Source organism: Oryctolagus cuniculus, chromosome 3 (assembly GCF_051225735.1).
Source record: "Oryctolagus cuniculus isolate XC-2025 breed Fujian yellow rabbit chromosome 3, ASM5122573v1, whole genome shotgun sequence".
Classification (NCBI taxonomy): domain Eukaryota; kingdom Metazoa; phylum Chordata; class Mammalia; order Lagomorpha; family Leporidae; genus Oryctolagus; species Oryctolagus cuniculus.
The window spans coordinates 73,031,716-73,057,042 of record NC_142869.1 but is presented as its reverse complement, the minus strand read 5'-3'; the positions used below and the strand labels follow the sequence as shown (position 1 = coordinate 73,057,042).

The 25,327-nt window shown below is 42.4% G+C and overlaps 1 protein-coding gene across 3 annotated transcripts in view; it reads right to left on the bottom strand.

The window, feature by feature from the left end:
- Positions 1-25,327, bottom strand: part of STK39 (serine/threonine kinase 39) — a 333,872-nt gene that overhangs the window by 127,117 nt on the left and 181,428 nt on the right. For all 3 annotated transcript variants that reach the window (XM_089328246.1, XM_051848536.3, XM_051848534.3), the window contains exons 11-12: positions 12,161-12,283; positions 12,044-12,073 (exon numbers count right to left, since the gene is read on the bottom strand). In XM_089328246.1, coding sequence (XP_089184372.1) covers positions 12,044-12,073; positions 12,161-12,283 — 153 coding nt within the window. The remainder of the gene's footprint in view (positions 1-12,043; positions 12,074-12,160; positions 12,284-25,327) is intronic.

Below are 25,327 nucleotides of genomic sequence, written 5' to 3'. Positions count from 1 at the left end.
TGTGTGCTTCTTTAAAAATAACTATGTTAGTACTGAAGTAATAGAAGTGTGCCGATGTCTGCCATTTGCAGACATGAAGAAATGGGTACCTTGGTGATAGAGCAAGCACAGTAACAGAAGCCAGCGATGAACTTACAGTGTTCACTGCAAAATGTCTGAATAATGGTGTATTTTTGAAAATATTCATAATAAAACGTTGGGGGGGATGATTATGTGAGAAAAACCACCAACGTGTGTCCATCAATGAGCCAGAGAGTCAGGATCTAAACCAAATGCCTCTTGCAAAGAATCTTTCCCTCGAACTGATTTCACAGTCTGAATTGACATTACAGATACAACCAGAGACCACTTACAGCACGTTCCACCTTTAGTCAAAGACAGGGGCATCCAAAAAATCTTAGTGACATTTTCTCAGAGGAGACACTGTCTCTTCCATGCACTGTTCAGTCATCAAGACGGAAGCAATGCAACTGGACTAGGGGCTGGAACTCCACATACACACTGCAATCCACTGTCGTGTGTACCCTGCATGTAATAAAAAGACCAGCCCCAACTAACACTGTAGTCCCTCAAATGTCACCACCGTGTACTCACTCTTTGGGATTAGGGCATAGCATTTTGAGTATATACTTTTAAATTGAACACTTCCAAGAAAAATAACACATTAAGCAGCTGTCATTCATCGACAGTACCTGCACATGTATCACATTTTTTTTTTCTTTTAAATAGTTTGCTATAAGAAGGTCATTTGAGAAAATGGGTGTTTTGATGGGAAAGGGAGAAAAAACATACAATAGTGCTGGACACTTCCCTGGAGAAAGACCTCAGCAGGGATCTGGGATAGGAGAGAAGCGAGACAAATATCTTCGAATGAAAGAAGAGACAACATCTGTCTCCCAATTTTTCATAGAACTATGCATAATCTCATTTTCTATTAAAAAACAAACTGTAGCTAATTCAATGTTTAATCTTGAATTGGATCCTAAATAGAAAAAAGAAACAGTGGAAAAACTAGTGAAATCCGAATAAATTCAGAGGTTTGGTTAATAGGTATGAAGTAGTACTAATGTCTGAGCTGTGATGTGTATCAGAGTAACATACAAAACCAACAGTAGGGAAATCAGGTGAGTAGTATATGGGAACTCACTGTCTTAGTAAAATGTATTCTCATAAATACAGTGGATTTCTGATCACAAATCTTTTTTTTTTTTTTTTTTTGGCTTTTGGTTCTGGCTTATTTCACTCAACAGGGTGCCTCCACATCCAACCATTCTGCTACACATGACAGGTTTCATTTTTTTTATGCTGAAAAATATTTCATTGTCTATATATACCACATTTTCTTTATCCATTCATCTGATGATAGACACCTTGGTTGAGTCCATATTTTGGCTATTATGAATAATACTGCAATGAACATAGTAAAACAGGCATCTGTTTTGATACAGAGATCTTGTGTCTTTTGGATGTATACCCAGTGGTGTGGGATTGCTAGCTCATATGGTCAGTCCACTTCTCGTTTTCTGTTTTGCTTAGATTTAATCTCCATACTGTTTTCCACCATGGCTGCTCTAATTTAGATTCCCACCAACAGTACAGAAGAGTTCTCCTTTCTCAGCATCCTTGCCAGCATTTGTTGCTCTTGGTCTTTTTGATAACAGCCATTTCGACAACAGTATGGTGATACCTCAATTTGGTTCTAATTTGCATTTTTCTGAGGCCTATTGATACTGAGAAACTTTTCATGTATTAGTTGTCCATTTGCACTTCTTAAGAAACTATCTGTTCAGGTCCTTTGCCAATTTCTTAACTGGCTAGGTTGTTTTTTGTTTGAGTTTTTTGAGTTCCTGATACATTCTGGATACTAATCTTTATTGGATAATTAGCTTGAAAATATTTTCTCCCACTCTGTCAGCTGTCTTCTCACTCTGTTGATTTGTTTTCTGTGCTGTGCAGAAGCTTCTAAATTTGATATAATCCCGTTTGTCTGGTTTTGTTTTTGCTGCTTGTACTTTTGGGATCTTACGCAAGAAGTCATCATCAACATCAATACCTTGGAGTGTTTGTCCCATGTTTTTTCTATAAATTTCACAGTGTCAGGTCTTACATTAGGGTCATGACCCATCTTGAGTTGATTCTTGTGTACAGTGTGTTTTTCTTCTACATTGATACATCTAATTTGTCAGCAGCATTTATTAAAAAGACCATCCTTTCTCCAATATATGTTCATGGAACCATTGGCTGTATATATATATAGATTGATTTCTGTGCTCTGTATTCTATTCCACTGATCCATGTGTTGGTTTTTATGCCTCTACTATGCTGTTTTAATTACTTTAGCTTTGTAGTATGCTTTGAAATCAGATACTGTGATACCTCCAGCTTGAGTTTTCCCTCTCAGGATCACTTCAGCTATTCTGGGTCTTTTGTGATTCCATATAAATTTTAGAATCATTTCTCTAATTCTGCAAAGAATGACATTGGTATTTAAAAAGGGATTGCACTGAATCTATAGATTACTTTAGGCAGTACAAACATTTTAATAACATTAAGTTTTCCAAACTACAAGCATAGAGTATCTTTTCCTTTTTTTGTGTATCCTGGATGACTTCTTTCATCAATGTTTTGTAGTTTTCCTTATGGAAATATTTCATTTCTTTGGTTGCATCTGCTCCTAAATATTTTATTTTTTTACAGCTTTTATGAATGGGATGTCTTTCTTGATTTCCCTTCCAGTGAGTTCATTCATTATTGCTGCACAAAAATACTAGTGCTTTTATTTTGTATCCTGCAACTTTACAGATCCTGTTTATCAGTTCTAAAAGCTGGTTCGGTGCCGTGCTTAGGTTTTCCTCTGTATAACATCACGTTACCTGCAAATGTGGATATTCTGACTTCCTCCTTTCTAATTCTGATGTCCTTCATTTCTTTCTCTGTCTTAATTCCCCTTGATAATACTTCAGATACTGTATTGAATGTGTGTGGTAAAAGTGAACATCTTTGCCTTGTTCCATATCTGTGGGGAAACGCTTTCAGCTTTTTCCCATTCAGTATGATATTGGCTGTTGGTGACATATACAGCCTTAATAATTTTGATGTATGTTCCTTCTATACCTAATTTGTTAAAAATTTTTATCATAAAGGAAAGTTGAATTTATCAAATGTTTTATCTACACCAACTGAGACAAAAATAAGATTTTGTTCCTCATTCTGTTGATGTGATTTATGTTTATTGATTTTTCAAATGTTGTCACCCTTCCATCTCTGAGATAAATTGTACTTGATTGTGTCATTATGATCTTTTTGACAGAGTAAATTTGGTTTACTAATATCTTGCTGAGAATTTTTACATATGGTCATCAAGAATATTAGCCTACCGTTTTCTTTTTGTATAATGCCTTTGTGTGGTTTTGGTATCACAGTGATGCTGGCCTCATAAAAAAGAGTTTGGCAGAGTTCTACCCTTTTCAATATTTTGGAATACATTCCAACATATTAATAGTAGCGGACTTCAACATCCCACTGTCATCAATGTACAGATCACCCAGACAGAAAATTAACAAAGATACATCAGAGTTGAACCGAATTATAGCACAAATTGACCTAACAGACATTTTCAGAACATTTCACCCAACAGCTACAGAATATACAATTATTCTCGGCAGCACACAGATCATTTCCTAGGAAAGACTATACAATAAGCCACAAATCAAGTCTCAGCAAATTTAAAAAGACTAAAACCACACCTTGCATATTCTCAGAACACAAAGGAATGTGACTAGATATCAATAACTAGAAGAATGACAGAATTCACAGATACATAGAAATTAAAGAACCTGCTAGCAAGTGACCAATATATCACTGAAGAAATTACAAAGGAAATTTTAAAAGTTATTGAAAAAATGGAAATGAAAATATAACATTATCAAAATTTGGGGATATGACAAAAATAGTATTGAGGCAAGTTTATAGCAGCTAAGTACTTACATTTAAAAATAGTAAGATTTCAATCTAATGATGCATCTCAAGGACTCAGAAAATCAAAAACAAATCCAATACGACATTAGCATAGGTGAGAAATAATGACGGCAGAAATAAATGAAATGGAAACAAAAAAAATACAGATCAACAAAATGAAAAACTTGGGGTATTGGAGAAGATAAAATAGATAAACTTTTGGCTATACTAACCAAAAAAGAGAAGATAAAAAAAAAAAATTAGAGATGTTAAAGGAAACATTACAACTGATAACACAGAAATACAATGGATCATAAGGAACTACTATGAATAGCTATATGCTAATAAATTGGAAAATCTTGGGGAAAAAATGGATAAATTCCCAGATATATATAACTTACCCAATTAATCAAGAAGATACAGAAAATCTAAACAAACCCATAATAAGAAATGAGATTGAAACAGCAATTAAAAGTCTCCCATCAAACAAAATTCCAGGACCTGATGGCTTTACTACTGAATTCTATACAACATTTAAAGAGGACTGACCTCTAATACAGAAAATCTCGCATGATACTCACACTATGGCATATTGCTCAGCTATTTAAAAAAAAAAAAAAAAGGCAGAATGAAATACTGCCATTTCCAGGAAGATGAATGAAACTGAAGAATACAATATTTAGTGAAATAAGCCTGGCACAGAGTGATAATTATCATATAAATTCACTCCTATGTGGAATCTGAAAAAGCTGAGCCCATAGAATCAAGAGCAGACGAGTGATTACCTCAGGCTGGGGAGGACAGCACGCAAGGGCACAGCCACAGAGGAGGGATGAGTTCTGGTGTACTATCACATAGAAAGTAATTACATTTAACATTATTGTGCTGTGCACAATGGGTTAAGCCACAACTTGGGATGCCTGCACCCTGTATTAGAGCACTTTATTTCCAATCCAGCTTCCTGCTAATGCATCCTGGGAGGCAGCAAAGGCTCAGGTGCATGGACCCCTGACATCCACGTGGGAGACCCAGAAGGAGTTCTGGGCTCTTGGCTTCGGCCCGGCACAGCCCTAACTTTGCAGGCATTTGTGAAGCAAACTGGTGGATGGAAGATAAATCTCTGTCTCTGTTTTTCTCTGCCTTTCAAGTAGATGAGAGTAAATAAACATTTTTCAAAAATATTATACTTTTTCAAAACAAAATGCTTAGTGGAGATGATTTTGAATGGTCTCATCACAAAATCATAAACATTTAAGATGATGAGTTGGTCGTTACACAATATACGCATACACTGAAATATCACACTGAATTCAATAAATATGCACAATTACTATCTGCCAATTTAAATATATATTAATTGCCTAAAAAGAAATTGGTATCATAAAAGTTCTAAATTAAAGCCATCTGGGATGACTAAGGCTAACCATAATAAATTGAGAGGAGGAAATCAAATATTTCTCTTCATCCATCATATGGATATAAAACAAATGTATGAGCACTAACGGGCATTTGAAAAACATGCTTTCCGAATCAGAAATAATTTTTTAAAACTAGAATAAGTCTTAAAAGCCATCAGGCCAGAGCAGTGAGTAATAAAAGCAATGAATTCAGCTTTCACGATGTGTCTAAACTCTTGTAAAATTAACTCAGCCTAAATTCACACCAAATAGATTTTCTCCTCAGAACAAGATCCCAGAACTGGGAAACAGAAACATTTTGCAATTAACCTGCTCTAGACTCTCAAATACACAACTCTTCAAGAAAATGTCTCTTGCGGGTTCCACTGGGCTTCAGCCAAAAACCTTTTTCCCCTGCTTCATCACACTTGATTAAATAGGGACAACTTTTCCAAGAAATCTCTGCAACAATTTTCTTTTTCCGTTTCCTTTTGTTCTGTTTGCTTTGCTTTTTGAAATTTATGATAAGAAACCTTCAGGAATTCTGAGCACACAGTCTTTCTGGATTGAAAGTGAATTGTGCAGTCTTCCTGTGAAAATACTAGACCCTACCCACGAATCAGAATCATGTGAGTACCTCTGTAAAAACGATAGTTGCTTGGGCATCACACCAAACCACCATGTCAGAAACTGTGGGTGAAGTAAAGGCAGCTGCATTTTCGAAGCAGGCACGGTTTCAGAAGTAGAGCTGGAGTTGTGAACCATTTACTTCCATCCATTTAACTGAGATGCTGCTATGATAAAAAGAACGCTGCTTGGGCCAGCACTGTAGCAAAGTGAGTAAGGCCGCTACCTGCAGCCCAGCACCCCATATGGGCGCCAGTTCAAGTCCCTGCTGCTTCACTTCTGATCCAGCTCCCTGCTGTTGTGCCTGGGGAAGCAGCAGAAGACGGGTCAAATATTAATGTCCCCAACACACACATGGGAGCCCCAAAGGCAGCTCCTGTCTCCTGTTTCTGGCTTTTGCAACCATTTGGGGAGTGAACCAGCAGATGGAAGATCTCTCTCTCTCTCTCTCCCCTTCTGCCTCTCCTTCTCTCTCTCTCTCCCCTTCTGCCTCTCCTTCTCTCTCTCTCTCCCCTTCTGCCTCTCCTTCTCTCTCTCTCTCTCCCCTTCTGCCTCTCCTTCTCTCTCTCTCTCCCCTTCTGCCTCTCCTTCTCTCTCTCTCTCTCTCTCTCTCCCCTTCTGCCTCTCCTTCTCTCTCTGTAACTCTACCTTTCAAATAAATAAGTCTTTAAAAAAAAATCAAATAATGCTGCTTATTTTATGTCCTCTTCAGTTAAAATGAAACCAAAGGAAGCTGGAAATTTCAGTCAATTTCACTTCTTTTACCTAGAAAATTAAAGTACAATGTGAAATTGAGAGAAAACTTGTAAAACAAGTACTTAATATTTTGCAGTCTGACAAAAATAGGTCCAAAACCACTGGCTATGTAAAGACCAATAATGGAGTAACAGTTTAATGTCGCTCCCCCTCTTCGTGGAGGAACGAACATTTTTCTCTACCCGGTATGTTTCCCTAAGTTTTCTTCCAACAATATTCCTCCCTCATTTCTCCTGGCCTCTCCCCACAGTCCGTATCCAAGTCTAAGTTTCTTATAGGTTTCACTTTCACTTTCAACCTGCAGTCCGTATCTGAGTCTAAGTTTCTTCTTGCTTTCACTTTAAATCCTAACTTCTTTCCCACAGTCCGTATCCGAGTCTATGCCTAGGCTTTCGATAGCTTCTTCCGGCACCTTTTCTGTCCGGCTTTTCCCTAGGCTCTTTGCTAGTCTCTCTCTCCGGTATTTTCCACTTCTTCCTGTTTCTTCCCTCCTAGGTTTCCTATCCGAGTCACGGCACCATTATGTCGCTCCCCCTCTTCGTGGAGGAACGACACAGGACCCTGCGCTGTTCTTTTGTCTGCTCGGCCCTCCCCGGATTTGCTGCTGGTTCTTCCCGGGTTGGCTACTGCCCCTTCCACCTCTGTGGAAGGGCGGTTCCCCCTGCCACTTTCCCCACTTCCGCAGGGGAGCGGCACACCGCCGGCCGGCTCTCTCGGGGGCAGCACAGGTGCTCCTTCAGATAGATGTTCCTCTTAGATGTTCCTGGTGCATGTTGTCTCTCTCTTGCTTTATAGTCCTCTTCCACCAATCCCAATTCTGCTACCCACACACCGAGTACGCTGCTCTCCTCCAATCAGGAGCAGGTCCTACAGTTTATTGGTTGAACTGGAGGCAGCTGTGTAGAAGCTGTTTCCCTTCTCAGCGCCATATTGTGGGAAAGCAGATGCATAGAATAAGTCTTAATTCCAGTAACTTAGTCTAGTCCGAGTTGCTCCCCACAGTTTAAGACTTTTCTACAAGAGGAGACACAAACTAGCAAACAGGACCCAAGGAAGCAGAGACTTTTGCAAATATGACCCCAAATACACACCTCAAAGAGATGAAAGGCTTCCAGAAAACAAACTCTCTGTGCCTTCCCATCATTCCCAAGGTGCCTGACATAGTTCCATGCAGAAATCAGGCACACATTAAATATCTACTCAATTAACTAATTGTATTATTAATATTAGTGTTAGTATTATTAATATTGTATAGTTTGTTTTATTAATCTTTAGTCTCCGCACACACACCCACCATCCAAGGGGAATAAAGATGATAAATATATGAAATCAGGATAAATCATCTACCTGTTACAAATTGCTAACTACTAGGAAGTAACCAATAGTCTGCAAGACTATTTTTCTAAAGCATCAGGTTAGGAGCACAGGACAAATTTTCCCACATGTCTGTCCATGAAATCTCAAGATATGTGGTCTAAGTTCCAAATCTTAGAGTCAATAATAAAAATTCACTCCAGCACAGGATGAGGCATATCTTCCCAACATCCCTCCAACAAATACCCAACCCTGGCCTTCTCAGTATTCTCAATTAAGACTGTGATACCTTAAAATGCCACCTCATGCCTCCCATGAGTCCCTAACAAACTAGAAGTCCCTAAAATGCCCCTTGTTTACTGTAGCATCTTACCTTAGACATGGGGCCAATAAGGCTATTTCCTAACTTCACTCCATTCTGTAACATCGTCTGACCTTCACTGCTAATTTGTGACATACTCATCGTTACTACATGCCTACTCATCTGCCTGTTTCATGTGTGTATATTAGAACATGGGCATGGGCAGCCGTGTCACCAACAAGCACGGACAGAGTCTCTACCAGATGCAAAAGGAGTATCAACAAGAATAAAATACTATCCTTGTCTTCCAGTGGCTTACAGTGAAAAAACACCTGAACTCAAATTAAATAACAAGGAGCATTGAAAAGCTTATCAAAATGTAAATATTCCAGCATTTAAATGTGCCACGTGTTACAGACAGGCATTTTCACTCTTGAAGATGTTTAAAGATCTAAGGTGCAATGTCATAGGCTGGATACTTTGTTATACCTATTGATAGAAACAAAGAAATTCTAAGTCAGCAGATACTTCAGCAGAGCAATCACAGTTCTAACGATCTGCACTTTACTTATGGATGTGCTTCTCAAAATTGCATACACAGAAAAGTGAACAGAATGATGTCTGCAATAGCAACCTAAATTATTTTCAGGAAGGAAATGGTTAAATAAACCATTTCCACCCATCCATTATATTATGTAGCAGTTAAAAATAAAGAAGCAGATTTGCAATATCTAGGGTGGAAAGATTTCCAAGAAAATAGGACAAACTGCAGAATCATTTTAGCTTTTATAATTCTATTCATGACCTTAAGATGCTACCTGAAATTTCCTTGTATTTGTATAAAAATGAACAGGAAAGGATCGAGAAGCAAACACTACAAACTGATAACTTCTGTGGAAAGAAGTGATACCCACAGGTTGGGTGTGGGGAGCAACTCAGACTAGACTAAGTTACTGGAATTAAGACTTATTCTATGCATCTGCTCTCCCACAATATGGCGCTGAGAGAGAGCCCAAACAACCTCTATGCAGCTGCCTCTCGCCAGTTTGACTGATAAGCTGCAGGAGCTGATCCTGCTCCTGATTGGAGGAGAGCAGCATGCTCGGCATGTGGGCAGCAGAGTTGGGATTGGTGGAAGAGGACTATAAAGGAGGAGAGAGACAACATGCACCAGGAACATCTAAAGAGAACACCTGAGCAGCCCCCGAGAGAGCCGGCCGGCAGTGTGCCGCTCCCCCGCGGAAGTGGGGAAAGTGGCAGGGGGAGCCGCCCCTCCACGGAGGTGGAAGGGACAGTAGCCAACCCGGGAAGAACCAGCAGCAAATCCGGGGAGGGCCGAGCAGACAAAAGAACAGCTCAGCGTCCTGTGTCGTTCCTCCACGAATGGGGGAGCGACATAATGGTGTCGTGACTCAGATATGAAGCCTAGGAGCAACAGTTGGGGGGTGGCAGGGAGTAAGATAAAACTGGTCTTTGCAGTTTTATTCTATCTAGTTTGCTCAGAGCTTTTCCACATCTTTACTCTATTTCCTTTCTCACTAAGGTCTATCCTAACCAACCCATATAAAATTAGCACCTCCTACCCAATTCCCCACAACCTACAACCACAATCCACTTTTCTCTACTGCTCCCATTCCATTGTAACACACCACATAATTTACCTATTTATTAAGGCTATTGTGTACTGTTTATTTCCTCCCATTAGAATGTAGGCTCCAAATGGACCACAATTTTGCTCTATTTTTGTCACTGATGTCTCTCCCACACCTACTAAAACAAGTGTGCCCAGTAGGCATATAAAATACATTGGCTGAATGTTTACATATTTAAACCTTTTAATTCCCTTTGTAATAGGTAACTAGAATATTTTATTGCTTCACTTAAGAGAAAGCAGCCTGGGGTGGTCAGCAAATTAGAGGGCTACTTTAATTAAAAGCTGAAAGGACACAGCGACTATCATTATAGTATTTCTCAACACAGCTCAAGATACTGAAATGCCAACGTCCACAGCAAAGGTCATCGAACACTGGCCCCAGAGGTTGTGCGACAGCTTGTGGGGCAAGTTATTCGTAACATCTGGAGGTGGTGTTTACGTGCAAGCACGTGTATCCTTTCACAAGGTAAGAAACCTACTTACAGTCTTTTTTATGACAAACTAACAGGGGAGCAGACATAAGATACTCCTGAGAATTAGAGTCAAGTTGCAGTGCAATGCCTATGACTTTCAAAGCCCACTCAGGAATGGTGACAGTGATGTTCAAGGATCAAGTGACAACATGTCCTACGTTATTTTCTGTCCTGTCTTTGCGGAAAATATTCTTGCCAAAAAGATACTGTCATTATCGAGATAACAAGTCAGCTATCAGGGCAATTCCAAACCCACTCTTCCACATAGGAAGAGACTGTCTTAGGAAACCCTCAGGAGGAAACACCTACCATTCCTGTCAGTCTGCACTGGCAAGGCAAGATGCAGTGACTATCATTCAGTGAGTACGTCCTACACTGAACCAATAACAAGCGCTTCCTAAGGCATGATGTCAGTAACACGAACCATGTCACTCTGTTCTACTTCTAAGCAGAGCTGACACTTTCCATTAGATACCCTTAGAAACAGACAAAAAAATCCGGGCTCTAGATTCCAGGAAAAAAAAATGGAACCGTGGCCAAGAAGAGGGCAGAGTTCATGACATCTGTTGAAGACCATTTTAGAAACCTAGCACAAGATCTGTGTGGCCAACACGTCCCACCTCGGGACTCATCACCATTGCTCTGAGAGATGGGAACAGTGCCACTGATCAAATGGAAAGATGACCTCACAGCTGACGTAAGAGGGAACAGGGTCTGAGGGAGAGGAACCACTTGGCAGCAGCTGAAACGTCCCTAGTGCAGGATAGAAGAGAGAATGAGGTGGGGAAGGAAGAACCGGCAAGAGCGGCCTGTGGCTGGCTGCTGCCACTTAAAACTGAATGACAGCTACTCCATGCAATCAAATGGAAATGTCCGCTAATCTCAAAAAGTTGGGATGGATATCATTTGTAACCCAAAGTTTTCTGTGTTCTTAATGAGAATTTATCAAGTTACACATTAATTACTAGGTCTATAAAATACTTGGAGCTATTTAAATAGGTTTAAATTTCCTCTAGGAAAATGAGCACATCCTAAGAACCACAGTCATCATTAGTCATTAGGCATTAGGATAATTCATCAGATGGGGGACATAAATAAAAAATGATCTCTTAATCAAAAGATGACCAGTTCTCACTTGCCTACTATGTTACCCAGGAAATTTAAAAATCAAGAACAATAGATTCAACCTAGAGTTTCTAACCATTTTAATGTCTGAAATACTATAAACTAAAAACACAGAAGGAATTTTGCCTGTGTGCTTACTACATTTTTTAAAGACAGTGACACTAACAGTTAAAATTAATTGGTTACCTAGTGTGTGCAAGGACACCCCATGCATGCTTGCTGTATATGATTTCATCAATCCTCACATGAACTTTAAACGTTCTGTGAGCAGCTGGCAGAGGGGGAGACTGAGGCTCGGAGAACATTTGCCCTGATTCATGCACACTTTTGCAGACCTGCAAAGTCTATGAGCCTTTCCTGTCTTTGAAAAATTCTTCCTGAGATGCTGAAGTCTCTCCCACAAAGGGGTAAGATAGAAAGAAAAACAACCACTACTCACCTCTGGATTTTCTTCTTTTACTCTTCGTGACTGTAAAAACAATTACAGGTCTGTTACTATACACCGAGAAAAGAACCCAGAGAAATAAACCTTACGCGGGTCACCCGGGCCGGTTACCTTTTCCTGAGAAACAGCGGCTTTCCCTTCTTCGCTTTTTTCATCCATCTCGTCGTCACTCCACTCCCAGTCACCGTCCTCAGTTTTGTGAAGATGGCCACTCGACCCGGGAACTCTTCTCACCTGGACGGAAACAGGCCCATACAACTCTTCACTAGTCCAGGGTGCACAGTGACCAGAGGGGCTGCTACTGGAGCACACAGTGTACAAACTACCCAAGGGGTCACCCAAGCCACAACACACCCTCTAGATTCCCGACTCCCACATTGGCCTTCTTTGCAAAAATAGTGTGTCCGTAAAATGCACGGCTGTGCCCGTGTAGAACAAAATACTTGCCGGCGCCGCAGCTCACTAGGCTAATCCTCCGCCTTGCGGCGCCGGCACACCGGGTTCTAGTCCTGGTCGGGGCGCCGGATTCTGTCCCGGTTGCCCCTCTTCCAGGCCAGCTCTCTGCTGTGGCCAGGGAAGTGCAGTGGAGGATGGCCCAAGTACTTGGGCCCTGCACCCCATGGGAGACCAGGAGAAGTACCTGGCTCCTGCCATCGGATCAGCGCGGTGCACCGGCCGCGGCGGCCACTGGAAGGTGAACCAACGGCAAAGGAAGACCTTTCTCTCTCTCTCTCTCTCTCACTGTCCACTCTGCCTGTCAAAAAAAAAAAAAAAAAAAAAAAAAAAGAAAAGAAACAAAATACTTTGGAAGAACACAACACACGTGAGCCATCTGGGATCAGGACCATTTTTCACTTCTACTTGTTAGAGACCAGTAGTAACTACACTTACAAAGTCAATGGGGGAGACTTCACAATTGCCTAAGACATACACAGAAGCAACTGACTACTGACTGAGCCAAGGCAGGGGGAATGGGGAGCCTAAGGAAGCACACTAGACTAGAGGCACCAGCGAGCTAAAACCTGTCCACAAAGCAAGTACCCTTCTATTGCCACCATGCACTTTTTCAGAACCTGACATCATGCTTGCCTTCCCAGGATCCTGCTCAACCTACTTGAGCAAAACAAAACATAATCAGACTATTGCTAACACACTTTGTGGCTTGAATGAAACTCGTGAGATTGTAGGCAGGATCAGACTATTGCTAACTTACCTTGTGGCATGTATGAAACTTGTGAGATTGTAGGAAGGCACTCGTGTGGAGGCTTCAATCAGGTTTCTTTTGTTCTTTTTATTTTGAAGCCACTACATTTTAGGGTGTTTTCTTATGCAGCAATAGCTAACTGATAGATGTGAGACTACGCTAGTGTGCAGATGAAATATATTCAAATAGCACTTAATATATAATAGCACTAGGTCAATATTTGCTATTACAATTAAAAATAGATTTTTTGTCTTTTTGGGTGTGTCACTTCTTATTTTGTTTCATATTTTATTTTTTAAAAGAATTTAATTAGTTTTTAACCAACTCAATGTGTTTTGCAGATATAATTCTAAGAATATAGTGCTATTCTCTTCCTCCTCTTTCCCTCCCCCTCTCTTCTCACTTTCTTTCCTTTTTGTTTTTGAGATAGCATATTTAAATTTACGTTACTGTAAAAAGGCTTAATACTTTGCCAAAGAAGATGTAATCTATAGGAGGTGCTTTCCAAATGTCTATGTGGTTGAAGAAGCAAAACTTTCTTTTTTTTTTTTTCAAGATTTTATTTATTTATTTGAGAGGTAAAGTAACAGGGAGAGACAGAGAGACAATCATTCAACTGTTGGTTCACTCCCCAGATGGCCACAACAGCTCGAGCTGCACTGATCCAAAGCCAGAGGCCAGGTGCTTCTTCCCAGTCTCCCATGCGGGTGCAGGGGCCCAAGGACGTAGGCCATCTTCTACTGCTTCCCCAGGCCACAGCAAAGAGCCAGAATGGAAGGGACTAGAACCAGCACATGCATGGGATGTTGGCACCCCAGGCGGAGGATTAACCTACTGCACCATGGTGCCGGCCCCTGAAGAAGAAGCAAAACTTTTAAAAGGACAGGATGACTGACACTGAGCCTCTGACCAAAGTAGTTTGCCTTTGAAAACACACACTGAGCTATCAACCAACAAAGCACGGCAGTAGATGAGCACAATGTGAACAGAACATCAGTAACACACTGACTCAGAAGAACTCCAAGGGGGGAAGGGACCGTACAGATAGGCGTACATCAACTTCTTCATTTTACAGGAGAGATGAAGGCCAGGAAAGTGACCCAAAGTCACAGAGGCGATGAGGGCAAAATCAAGGTGAGAAATGAAGCCTTGAGACTTCCATTCCAATGTGAGATCCGTATGCCACTGAATGACATCTGTCGGAAAGAGGTGTCTAAAAAGCTCCTGTGAAGGGCAGGAGTTGTGGCACAGTGGATAAAGCCCCGACTCGGGATGGTCACATTGTTCATGGGAGTTGCTAGGATCAAGTCCTGCCTCTGCCTATGATCCAGCTTCCTGCTCAGGTACTTAGGTGCCTGCCAACATGTGAGAAATCCAGCTAGAGTTTTGGGCTCCAGACTTTGGCCTGGCCTAGGTTTAGCCGTTGCAGAAATTTGGGAAGTGAATCGGGGAGATACCTCCTTCTCTTTCTCTCTCTCCCCTCCCCAACACCCCGCCCCGCTCTGCCTTTCAAATACACACAAATGTCCTGCAAAGACTATGATGGGAAGAAACACTATTTTCGTTTTGTTTCTTTTTCTTTTCTTTTTCTTTTTTTTTTTTTTTTTAGCCAGTGAGAGAGAGATACAGAGAGAAAGGTCTTCCTTTTTCCAGTGGTTCACCTCCAAATGGCCGCTGCGGCCAGCACGCTGCACCGATCCGAAGCCAGGAGCCAGGTGCTTCATCCTGGTCTCCCGTGCGGGTGCAGGGCCCAAGGACCTGGGCCATCCTCCACTGCACTCCTTGGCCACAGCAGAGAGCTGGACTGGAAGAGGAGCAACTGGGACAGAATCTGGCGCCCCAACTGGAACTAGAACCCGGGGTGCTGGCACTGCAGGTGGAGGATTAGCCAAGTGAGCCGTGGTGCCGGCCAGAAACACTAAATAAAAAATGTTTAGGGGCTTTTTGTCCTAGTAGTTAAAATTCCAGTTGAGATGCTTCCATAGCACTGCCTGGGTTTGAGGCCCTGGCTCCACTCCCAGTTGGTTTCCTGCTAACCCAGATCCCAGGAGACAGCTATGATTGCTCAAGGAGTGGAGTTCCTGCCACCCATGTGGAAGTCCTAGATAAAATTCCTAGCTCCTGACTTCAAACTGTTTCAGCCTCAGTCTTTGCAGGCATTTGGGTAGTGAATCATCAGAGGGGAGTGCTCACTTTCACGTGCTCTTTCTCTCTTTCCCTCTCTCAAATAAATAAATATAATGTTTAGAAATATATTTAGTTATATCATGGATTTTCATTAAACCCAAAGAAAATACCAAAGAACTTAAATTTAAAGAGTTCATTTATGTCACATCAATGTGAAATAACAAACAAGGCATGTTCAAGGCTGGGTATGATTGGAGGGCATGTCCATGGAGAATCTGAAAAAGCAATCTGATGTACCTGTCCTACAAGACTTGAACTCTAACACAGAAAGTTAAACAGTAAGAAAAAACTTCTTATTCATAATTGAAAACAGTTACATCCAATTTTTTTTTTAGAAAATGCTTTTTTTCCAGTGCAAAGCATATTTTTTAACTAATCTACGTTTGAAACAGTTCGTACTTAGTAAAAGCCCTGCTGTGCTTGGCATGAGATATTCTTTCTACTTGCATTTTGATTTGTTGTAAAAACCTACCCTAACGATGGTGATTTTAGTGTTGCTTATAGTTGCTGGCAAAGTACTACAGGAAAAAAAATGCTGAAATGCACTTCAGGATTTTCAGAACAGATTGCTCATTTGAAAGCTACAAAGAAATGGTAAGGCAAGAGAAAATAATTTTCTGTTGACACGGGCAATAAAATTAATTATTTTCTTGGCAATCAAAGGGACAGCAACACAGAGGGGTTAATGACTACATTTAAAACAAAGAATGGAAAGCCACATCTATTTTCAAATGCACTCTTACTAAGAAATGAGAAAACAAGCAGAATCATGTATCAGAAACAGAAGACAACTCTGATTTATAGAAATCAAGGACGGTTGGTGAAGCAATATCCTTTTTAAGAGATCACAGTGAGGGACACTGTTTTTGGGTGAGATTCAAGCTCTATGCCCAAAAATCCAGTTCACAATGCCCTTTATTCCTCTGGCTGTACGTTTGTTTACAAGAACTGTCAGCTTCATTTCCACAAGCAAGACCCAATAGCCAACAATTAAATGACCATCCTCTCTTCCACTTCTATTTTATTTTAAAAGGCTGGCTGTCTCCTTCTCTTTGTTTTATTTCCTAGCAGAGGGAACCATGGAACTAATTGTGTCGGTGGCCGTCAAGCAGTAAATATTGGTTAAGCAAATAAGGGCACAAACGTTGACTTAATGAAGACAAGGAATTTTCAACAATCTGTATAGGGGAAAAAATACTGAAAGGACAGTAGCAAGGATAAGAATAATAGTTTGTCTTTGACAAGGTTCCCTCCACTCACTCCTAGGAAGAAATCTGCAGCAAAATTTGAAACCCAGGCTTCATGGTATATTTGTGGGACACTGGCTTCTACTGAAGAGCCTGGAAATCAATTCAACAACGTTACATCCTTGCAGGGAGTTCCAGAGAAGATGAGAAACAACTTGCACCTTTCAGGGTCAAGGCCATCGAGTTCCACATAGTATCACACACAGCCTTCTTATTTAGGGACTGAAAAATACTCTGTAAAGTAAAATCTTAAGAACGAGGTGTGAAAAACCTATCCTCCACCACAATGAGGAGAATGGAGGTGATTACCCTCAGAGTTGCAATTCATTGCTAATACATGGCTTTTCTCATGCTAAATGATTTGTCCACATATAAATCAGACTTGGCAGAATGATGTATTCTTTAAGTTTCTTGTCATGGGGAATACAAAAAAAAAAAAAAATCCACTGCTTCTCAGAGAAATAAGCTCAATTTAAGTGACACCTACAAGAATTCATAATCACACAAATTCCTCAGATTAGAAAAAGCCATACATGCAGTAGCATATATTCTTAAGGCTGGAAATTAAATACGATTCCAGCTGTATTTATGATATACCTGAAAAGGAAAGGAATGTTTCCTCCCCATTCTCTAAATGGCATTAAAGAAAGGATCAAAAGTCCTGATCCCCACAAGAGGAGGCAGGCTGGGTGGGATGGACAGAGGAGCACATGTGGCTTAATTGCCTTTTCTGGTGGCCCTTGGGCAGGACATCCCAAGCAGGCCTGGCAGCCAGGGGAGGAGAGGGCAGCCACATGAGGAGCAGTCACCAGAGTGCCTGGCTCACTCTTGGTGTATAGTCCCTCAGAGCAGGTGCACTCTATAAATACTGGGTGGCTGGATTTTGTACAACATCTCAAAGGTGCCACGCGGGCCAGAGAATATGAGGAGAGTATAAGGAGGCCAACTTTCTGTACAGGGCATGAATGATGTCAGGGACGGCAGTGTGCCTGAACAAAAGACAATGGGCTCCATGGGAACAATGGCCAAAGTTTTTGAGAATTTGTCTCAATGGGCGTGCTTATCCCCTTCTAAAGCACCTGCCAGGTCTTCTCCTGCCACCTTAACACCTCCCTGAACATGGACTTTGGGGATCTCCTTGGAACACTTTCCAGCTCCCTCTGCTGGACACACTACGTGCCTGATTCTAGCCTATACTGCCGTGGTCCCAGGAGCCCATCACTCTCAGGTCATGCAGCAAGGATGAACCAGGCAGAAAGCTGCACAAAGTGATGTTTCCATTATCAGGCATTCCACTGACTAGAAATATTAAAAAAAAAAAAAAGCTTCTAATTAATTGATGTTTATAAAGTACTTGAAGCACAGTCAAGCAAACAAGCCTACTTTCTACACAATCAAAAATCAACAAACAAAAGGAGACTCAGCAAGGTTTTAGCACTAAATATTTTACTGCCCCCACAGCCAACACTCTGACATCCACCTCTGACCCCCACCTCTCTGAGCATCTTGGTCGTCCACCTGCTCCTGGCCTCACCCCAGCCCTGATCTCCTCCTGCCCTTCTCTCAGCCCTGCTTGGCTTTACTCCCAACCATAGAAGGCCTGAAGCCCACAGGAGACTGTCTTGGGGCTGCACCTCCTAGTAACCCACACCTCATGTCCCCAGGCCAGATGTGTCCTCCTATCCACTCCTCATTGGAGAACGCCCTGAAGTCAGCCTAGACTTCCATTCTCCAGTCTTTAAGGGGGCCAATAACAAGACCTGTCACAAGCCCATCACTCTGGTCACTCCCAATCTGAGCATTAGTGCTGCTGCAACCCTGTCTACCCAGAGGCTGGTCCACAGACCAGCAGCCACAGCATCACCTGGGAACTTGTTAGAAACACAGAATCTTGGGGCAGTATTTTGGTGTGGGTTAAGCCATGGCTTGCAATGCCAGCATCCTACGTAAGAGTGTAGGTTTGAGTTCTGGCTGCTCCATTCCTGATCTAGAACTGTGCTAACGCATCTGGGAAAGCAGCAGAAGATGGCCCAAACGTGGGAAACCCAGATGGAATTCCAGGTTCTGACTTCAACCCAGCCCAGTCCCAGCTGTTGCAGCTATTTGATGATAGAACCAGTAGACGGAGGATCCCTTTTCTGTCTTCTGTCACTCTGCTTTTCAAATAAATAAATCTTGAAAAAAAATTCAGAATCTCATCCTCTATCCTAGACCTATCACACCATATTTCTTTTAAGCAAGAACCCAGGCTTGCATTTTCTCATTCAGGTCTGAGAAGCATTGTGCCACACAACATGTTCACTCACTGTCAGCCTACTCCCTCGCCCCCAGTCTGCAATACCAGCTAGACCTTATATAACGCTAATATTTACATAACACCATCCCCTAAATGCATTATCCCACATGATCTTACTGGTAGCTCTGTGAGCTGAGAATCATTTTATGGCTCCAGTTTTCAGAGGGAAAACTGAGACATGGACAAAGGTAACAACCAAGCTCACACAGCTGGAAGTTGGCCCAGCCAGTACGTGAGCTGATCAGAGTGGTGCTAAATCTCACCCAGGCCCAATCGCTTACAATCACTTCATCTGCTACCCTGAGAGCACCAGGTCCATCCTACTTGTACCTAAAACACCTCTCTTCCTAATCCTCTTCCCCACCTGGTGCAAGGAAAATAGGTTCCTTCTCCATTACAGGACCAGAGCCTCTGGCTGTGCTCCCACTGATATACTCACTCACTGCTCCAGCCTCTGACGGCCCTGGCTCCTCTGCATTCAGCGAGGAGCAAGATCAGATGCCTCTAATAGTCTCCCAAAAAGGGGGAGGCACACAGGGACCCCTCTCATCCAGCTGCTTCCTTAAGCAATCACTTTCCCTTTTTCACTGTCAGTGTTTTCCTACAGTCTCTAATTGTAGCCCTCACTTCCTATCCCATTCTTATTCTTTCATAATGCACAAAATAAAATCAGTCCTCACTGGGCCACCAGAGTCGTTGTTCCCCCTTCAAGATTTGGGGGCTTCCTAATAACTGTCGATTCATGTTCCCCCTGTGGGCAAAACATCATCTTGCAGGCATCGTTGAACCCACTCTTCTACTTCAAATTCTCTCCAGCCCTGTGTTTCAAGACAGTCCTCTTGCTTTCTTTCTTAGCCTCCTCGGTCTCCATCATTCATTGTTCTCTGTATCTACCACGAACAAGGTTGTTCCTTGCCCACTGCACATCTGAGCTCATGAGATGCTATTGCCCTGAGTGAACACACCTTCTCCTTGGCCTCTTCCTTCATCTAAGTTGATGATCTTGGGCACTTCATTTCTTAATCTTGTTTTCCACCTATCCTGTTGAACATAAACACCTTACCAATCATCAACCTTATCTCAAAATTGAGTTCACTGCCCCATCTCCAATCCCCTTATTAATCCTCCAGTCTCATGCTGGCTTTTTCCCACTGTTGTCTTGGTTACTATCTCAGAATCTTACCCCCAACTCTGCCCATCATGTTGGCCAAAGGGCACCTGTCATCCAAAGCTTTTTACAGGACACCTGGTGCATAATAAGGACTAAAGATATGATGTGTGGTATTATTATTATATTAATATGTTAATCTTTTTTCACAAACTAAATCTACAAACATCACATCTTGCAAATTTTACCTCTTTGGCTGCCACTGTGCTGTGTGAGGTCCCCTTCAATGTTGACCTCTTGCCTCTTCTATCAAAACAAACTTCTAGAAGCCAGCATCGTAGCACAGTGGATTAAGCCACCAGCTGCAATGCCAGCATCCCATACTAGTGTTTCATTTCAAATCCTGGCTGCTTCCCTTCCAATACATCTCCTTGTTAATGTACCTGGGAAGCCAGCAGCAGAAAGTCCAAGTACTTGGACCCCTGCTACACATGTGGGAGACCTGGATGGAGTTCCCGGCTGCTGGCTTCAGCCTGCACAGCTGCAGCTGTTGCAGCCATTTGGTGAGTGAAACGGTGGACAGAAGATCTCTCTCTCTTCCCCTCTCTTTCTATTTCTGTGTCACTCTGCCTTTCAAATAAATAAAATGAATCTTTAAAACACAAACAAAAAATTTTCTAAAATGTTGCCAGGACTCTGTTCAGTTTAGCTTTCTTTTGACACTAATAGAACATAAGCACTTTTTCTAAAGCACCTACAATGATCACAGTTAGCTACAGGAACAGTTCGGATTCCTTAACTTTCAAGTCTCTCCACAGCCTAGCCCCAAGCTACCTTTCCAAGACTTACCAGTATTTCTCACCACATACCTTTACCTATCCTACCATCCAGCTATGTACAAATCAGATATTTTTACCAAGCTATCATTTTACATGTACATCACATACATACTCTGCCCTTCTATGTTCTCCAATTATCTATTTCTTCCCAATGTAAGAAGCTTTTAATCAATGCTCCTAGTGGAACTTTCCCCTGTACCATTCTATCATTCTACTTTGTCTTACATTTGTCAGATGACATATCATATTCTACACTCCTTTAGGGTAAAGAGCTTGCTTCAGCTATTTTTAAAAATCACTTACTTAGTCATTCAGTCAACAAAGTTTTATTGGATATCTACCTTTGTAACAAGTTCCAGACCAGAGATGAACAAAGTAAGTTCTACCCTTTATAATTCACAATCCAGAGAAGTGAAGAGACATTTGGAATTGCTATGATAAAAAATTAAGATATTCTGTGAGACCAGAGAAGAGAGGGTGACTGTCTATCAAAGGGTGCTATGAGATTAGGACTGTTAGGAGCCCAGAGTGCAGAGACAGACAGGGCATTCTACCCAGACAGAACCAAGAACTCCATGCCTTCTACTGACTCTTGCGACATGGCTGGAACACAAGGTAATGGGGTCAAGGGATTACTTTGAAGAAATGGCTGATACAAAGGCTGGAAAAGCTGTGTAAAAACCCTTGTACAGTAAGATGATGAAATGGAAGGTCTACAGGAGCAAAGCAGAAAATACAGAAGGGAAGCCGGCCAAGTGAGGACTTGGGTAATCTGACAGAGGACGTCTCCACCGTAAGGGAGCCCAGCATCAAATGTCAGCTGCTGCAGGAGGCAGCCCCAGCGTTTCCAGGTATTCTGATTCCCTTAGAGGAGTTGATAATTTGGATTTTTATGTGACGGCTATTTTTACATCTGATCGACTGATTGATTTGAAAGGCAGACAGACAAACATAGAGAGAATGATCTTGCATCCACTAGTTCATCACCCAAATGTCCACAACAGCATCTGCTAGGAGCCCACAATTCAATCCAGGTCTCCTACAATGGCAGCAAGGGACCCATATGCTTGAGCCATCACTGCTACCTCCCAAGGAATGCATTAATAGGATGCCAAACTGGAAGCAGAGCTGACATCTAAACCCAGGGACTTTGACAGGGGATGCAGGTGTCCTCAACAATATCCTTATCACTGTGCCAAACCCACACTCCCTTTTTAATTGTTAAATAGAACAAGTTTAAAAAAAAAAAAAAAACAACTCTGTGAGCCAGCACTGTGGCTCACTAGGCTAATCCTCCACCTGTGGAGCCGGCACCCTGGCTTCTAGTCCCGGTCAGGGCGCCGGATTCTTTTTTTTTTTTTTGGACAGGCAGAGTGGATAGTGAGAGAGAGAGACAGAGAGAAAGGTCTTCCTTTGCCGTTGGTTCACCTTCCAATGGCCGCCACGGCTGGCATGCTGCGGCTGGCACACCACGCTGATCCGATGGCAGGAGCCAGGTACTTATCCTGGTCTCCCATGGGGTGCAGGGCCCAAGGACCTGGGCCATCCTCCACTGCACTCGCTGGCCACAACAGAGAGCTGGCCTGGAAGAGGGGCAACCGGGACAGAATCCAGTGCCCCGACCAGGACTAGAACCCGGTGTGCCGGCACCGCAAGGTGGAGGATTAGCCTAGTGAGCCGCGGCGCCGGCCAAGGGGCAATGGATTCTGTCCTGGTTGCTCCTCTTCCAGTCCAGCTCTCTGCTGTGGCCCAGGAGTGCAGTGGAGGATGGCCCAGGTCCTTGGGCTCTGCACCTACATGGGAGACCAGGAGAAGCACCTGGCTCCGGGTTTCGGCTCAGCGCGGTGCGCCGGCCACAGCACACCAGTCGCAGCGGCCATTGGAGGGTGAACCAATGGCAAAGGAAGACCTTTCTCTCTGTCTCTCTCTCACTGTCCACTCTGCCTGTCCAAAAAAAAAAAAAAAAAAAAAAAACCTCTGCACAGCCTATAAAAAATGATGTGTCTGCAAGACAAATTTTGCCTGTGAGTTCACACCATGTGATATATACCCAGTTAGAGTTTGGAATTCAGACAATGGAAAAACAGCTTTCAAGGGAGCATGAGGGGTAGAGAGAATAGTCAAATTTGAATTTCTGAAAGTAAAGCAGAGGATGTCCTAGGACTTCAGAGGGATTACAAACCACAAAGAAATTGCATGTTAACTGCTCTGTCACTATGGACATATAACCAATCACCCCAAACCTGAAAGAATTTAAGCAACAAGAATCACAGAAGCCCCAAGGCGGTTGGACTTGCTTCCATGGCAGCTGATAGCAAGCTCATGAGAGACCCTGAGGCAGGGCAAGCCCTGTCCAAATTCCTGACACACAAAAACCATGAAAAGTAACAAAATGACTGTGGTTGTTTTAAGAAGGTTGTCAGGGAGGTCTTGGAGGGAAGTGAGAAAAACATTCCTGGGATCTGGTGAGAAGAGAGGCACTCGTCACACAGTGACACAGAGTTTGGCAACACTGACATCTATGGGACAGTGGGAAACAGAAGTGCACCTGATGAACCCGATGATCAAGCCCAAGAGACAGCCAGGCAGAGTCCTTAGGGTGACCCCTGGGTCCTGATCACTGCCTACAACAAAATGTGAGCAGAGAAGAAGGAGCTAAAGAACAAACTGCTGTTTAGAAACTGTTTCTGATTCCCAGCTTCTCTGGACCTCAAAGGATTCTCAAACCAATGGCCTGAGAGCGTGGATCAGATCCAGGGTAGGACTGAATAACCTTAAGACTTCAGAAAGATCTTAGGGGGTGCCTCATAGACACTCCCCCAAAACGCCTGAGGCCGTCTCAGGCCCGGAAGAGCTGGCCTCGTAGAACTAACATTAAATAGCAGGGCTCGCAAGACTCTTAAGGGCATTGCCCTGGGTAGTTTTTTGGGGAACCTAGAGTAGACAAAGCATCTATGGTGATGGATCTTGCCTGATAGAACCCAGTGTGACTCACAGAAAACACAGAATTTTTAAGATATCTGCACTGCAAACTACTGCAGGTCACAATAAAAGAAAGAGATGATACAAAATGAAATGAAATCTTGATTCCCAAGCCTGCAAGCAGGACAGTCTGAGAAGGTCACTCTGCAGCCAACACTGTCTCCTTCATATGGAAACTGAAGAATAACTCAACAAACAGAACCAAGAGCCCAGAGAGTAGATTCAAGAGCATAGAAAACAGAAAAGGACAGGTTCTCCAACCAAGGTACTGGCAGCACGCATCTGGCCAGATTCCAGAGCTGGCGAGGACCTGTGTGCCTCCCATTACCCCTTTTGGGCATGCCTACAAGATCCAGATTGATCCTCCCGATTGTTCCATGTGGGAGCCTCTTTAGTTCACAGCCCTTCAAGTGGAGAACGGTATTCAGTAGCTGTACCCATGGAACTGGCCCTGAGGAGCATCATCTGCACTCAAGCCTGCTTTACAGGGCAAGGTCCCTGATTTGAGACTGAAGATGAGACTCTAATGGGCTAAGACTCCTGAAAGGTCTTAGAAGTGTGACACTATATTTTCTAAGTGAAAAAGATAGAAGCTCTCACAGCCTTCATGTAGGCAGAGGGTAGGTTGATGCCCAATAACAACATCTCCTGTCCCCCAGGGTCTTCTTGCATTCTACCTCTGCACTATTAAGAAACAGCGTCCATGTAGAAGTGAAGCAACATGACTTCTAGAGTGAGGTCAGAGAAGATGATGTGACTTTCATCTCGCTCAGTGGAATACTTGCAGCTGAAGCCTTTAAGCATTATGAAGTTTTGCAACTGCCTCAAGGCCTCCACGGGATTGGGCATCCCAGATGAGACCCCACAGAGAGACAGCCTGACCAGACTGCAGGTGCATCAGACCAGAAACCAACCGACCAGGGCTTTCCTGAGCCCCTGACCCAAAGAAACAGGGAGACTTGATAATAAGAGTATGGTCTTAAGTCACCAATATAGGGAGATTTGATAGACAATCAAGGTAAGGATTGTGATAAGGTAATTATTAATTTCCTTTCATTTTTCTATATTCAGTAACTCTTTGAAAATTAGCATGTCCCATTTGATAGCCCTTGCCATGCCAGATAATTGATCCTGTATAATACTTTGGCTTTTGGTCAGTGTTTTCCAACTGTGGGCATTCTGGGCTTCTAAACACTTAGGTTTTAATTTACACTGACAAACTATTTCCATTAGAACATGTTATTACTACATAATAAAACAGAATAAAAGTCTGTTTCTATTAATGATTGATAAGTGGCTATTGTTAAATCTTAGCCCTTTTTAACACATTCACTTTTTAAAAAAAACTTTCTGGAATTCAATGCCTGTCTACTTCTGCTGAAATATGGTGTCCCTTTCCTCCAGAATGTAAAAAG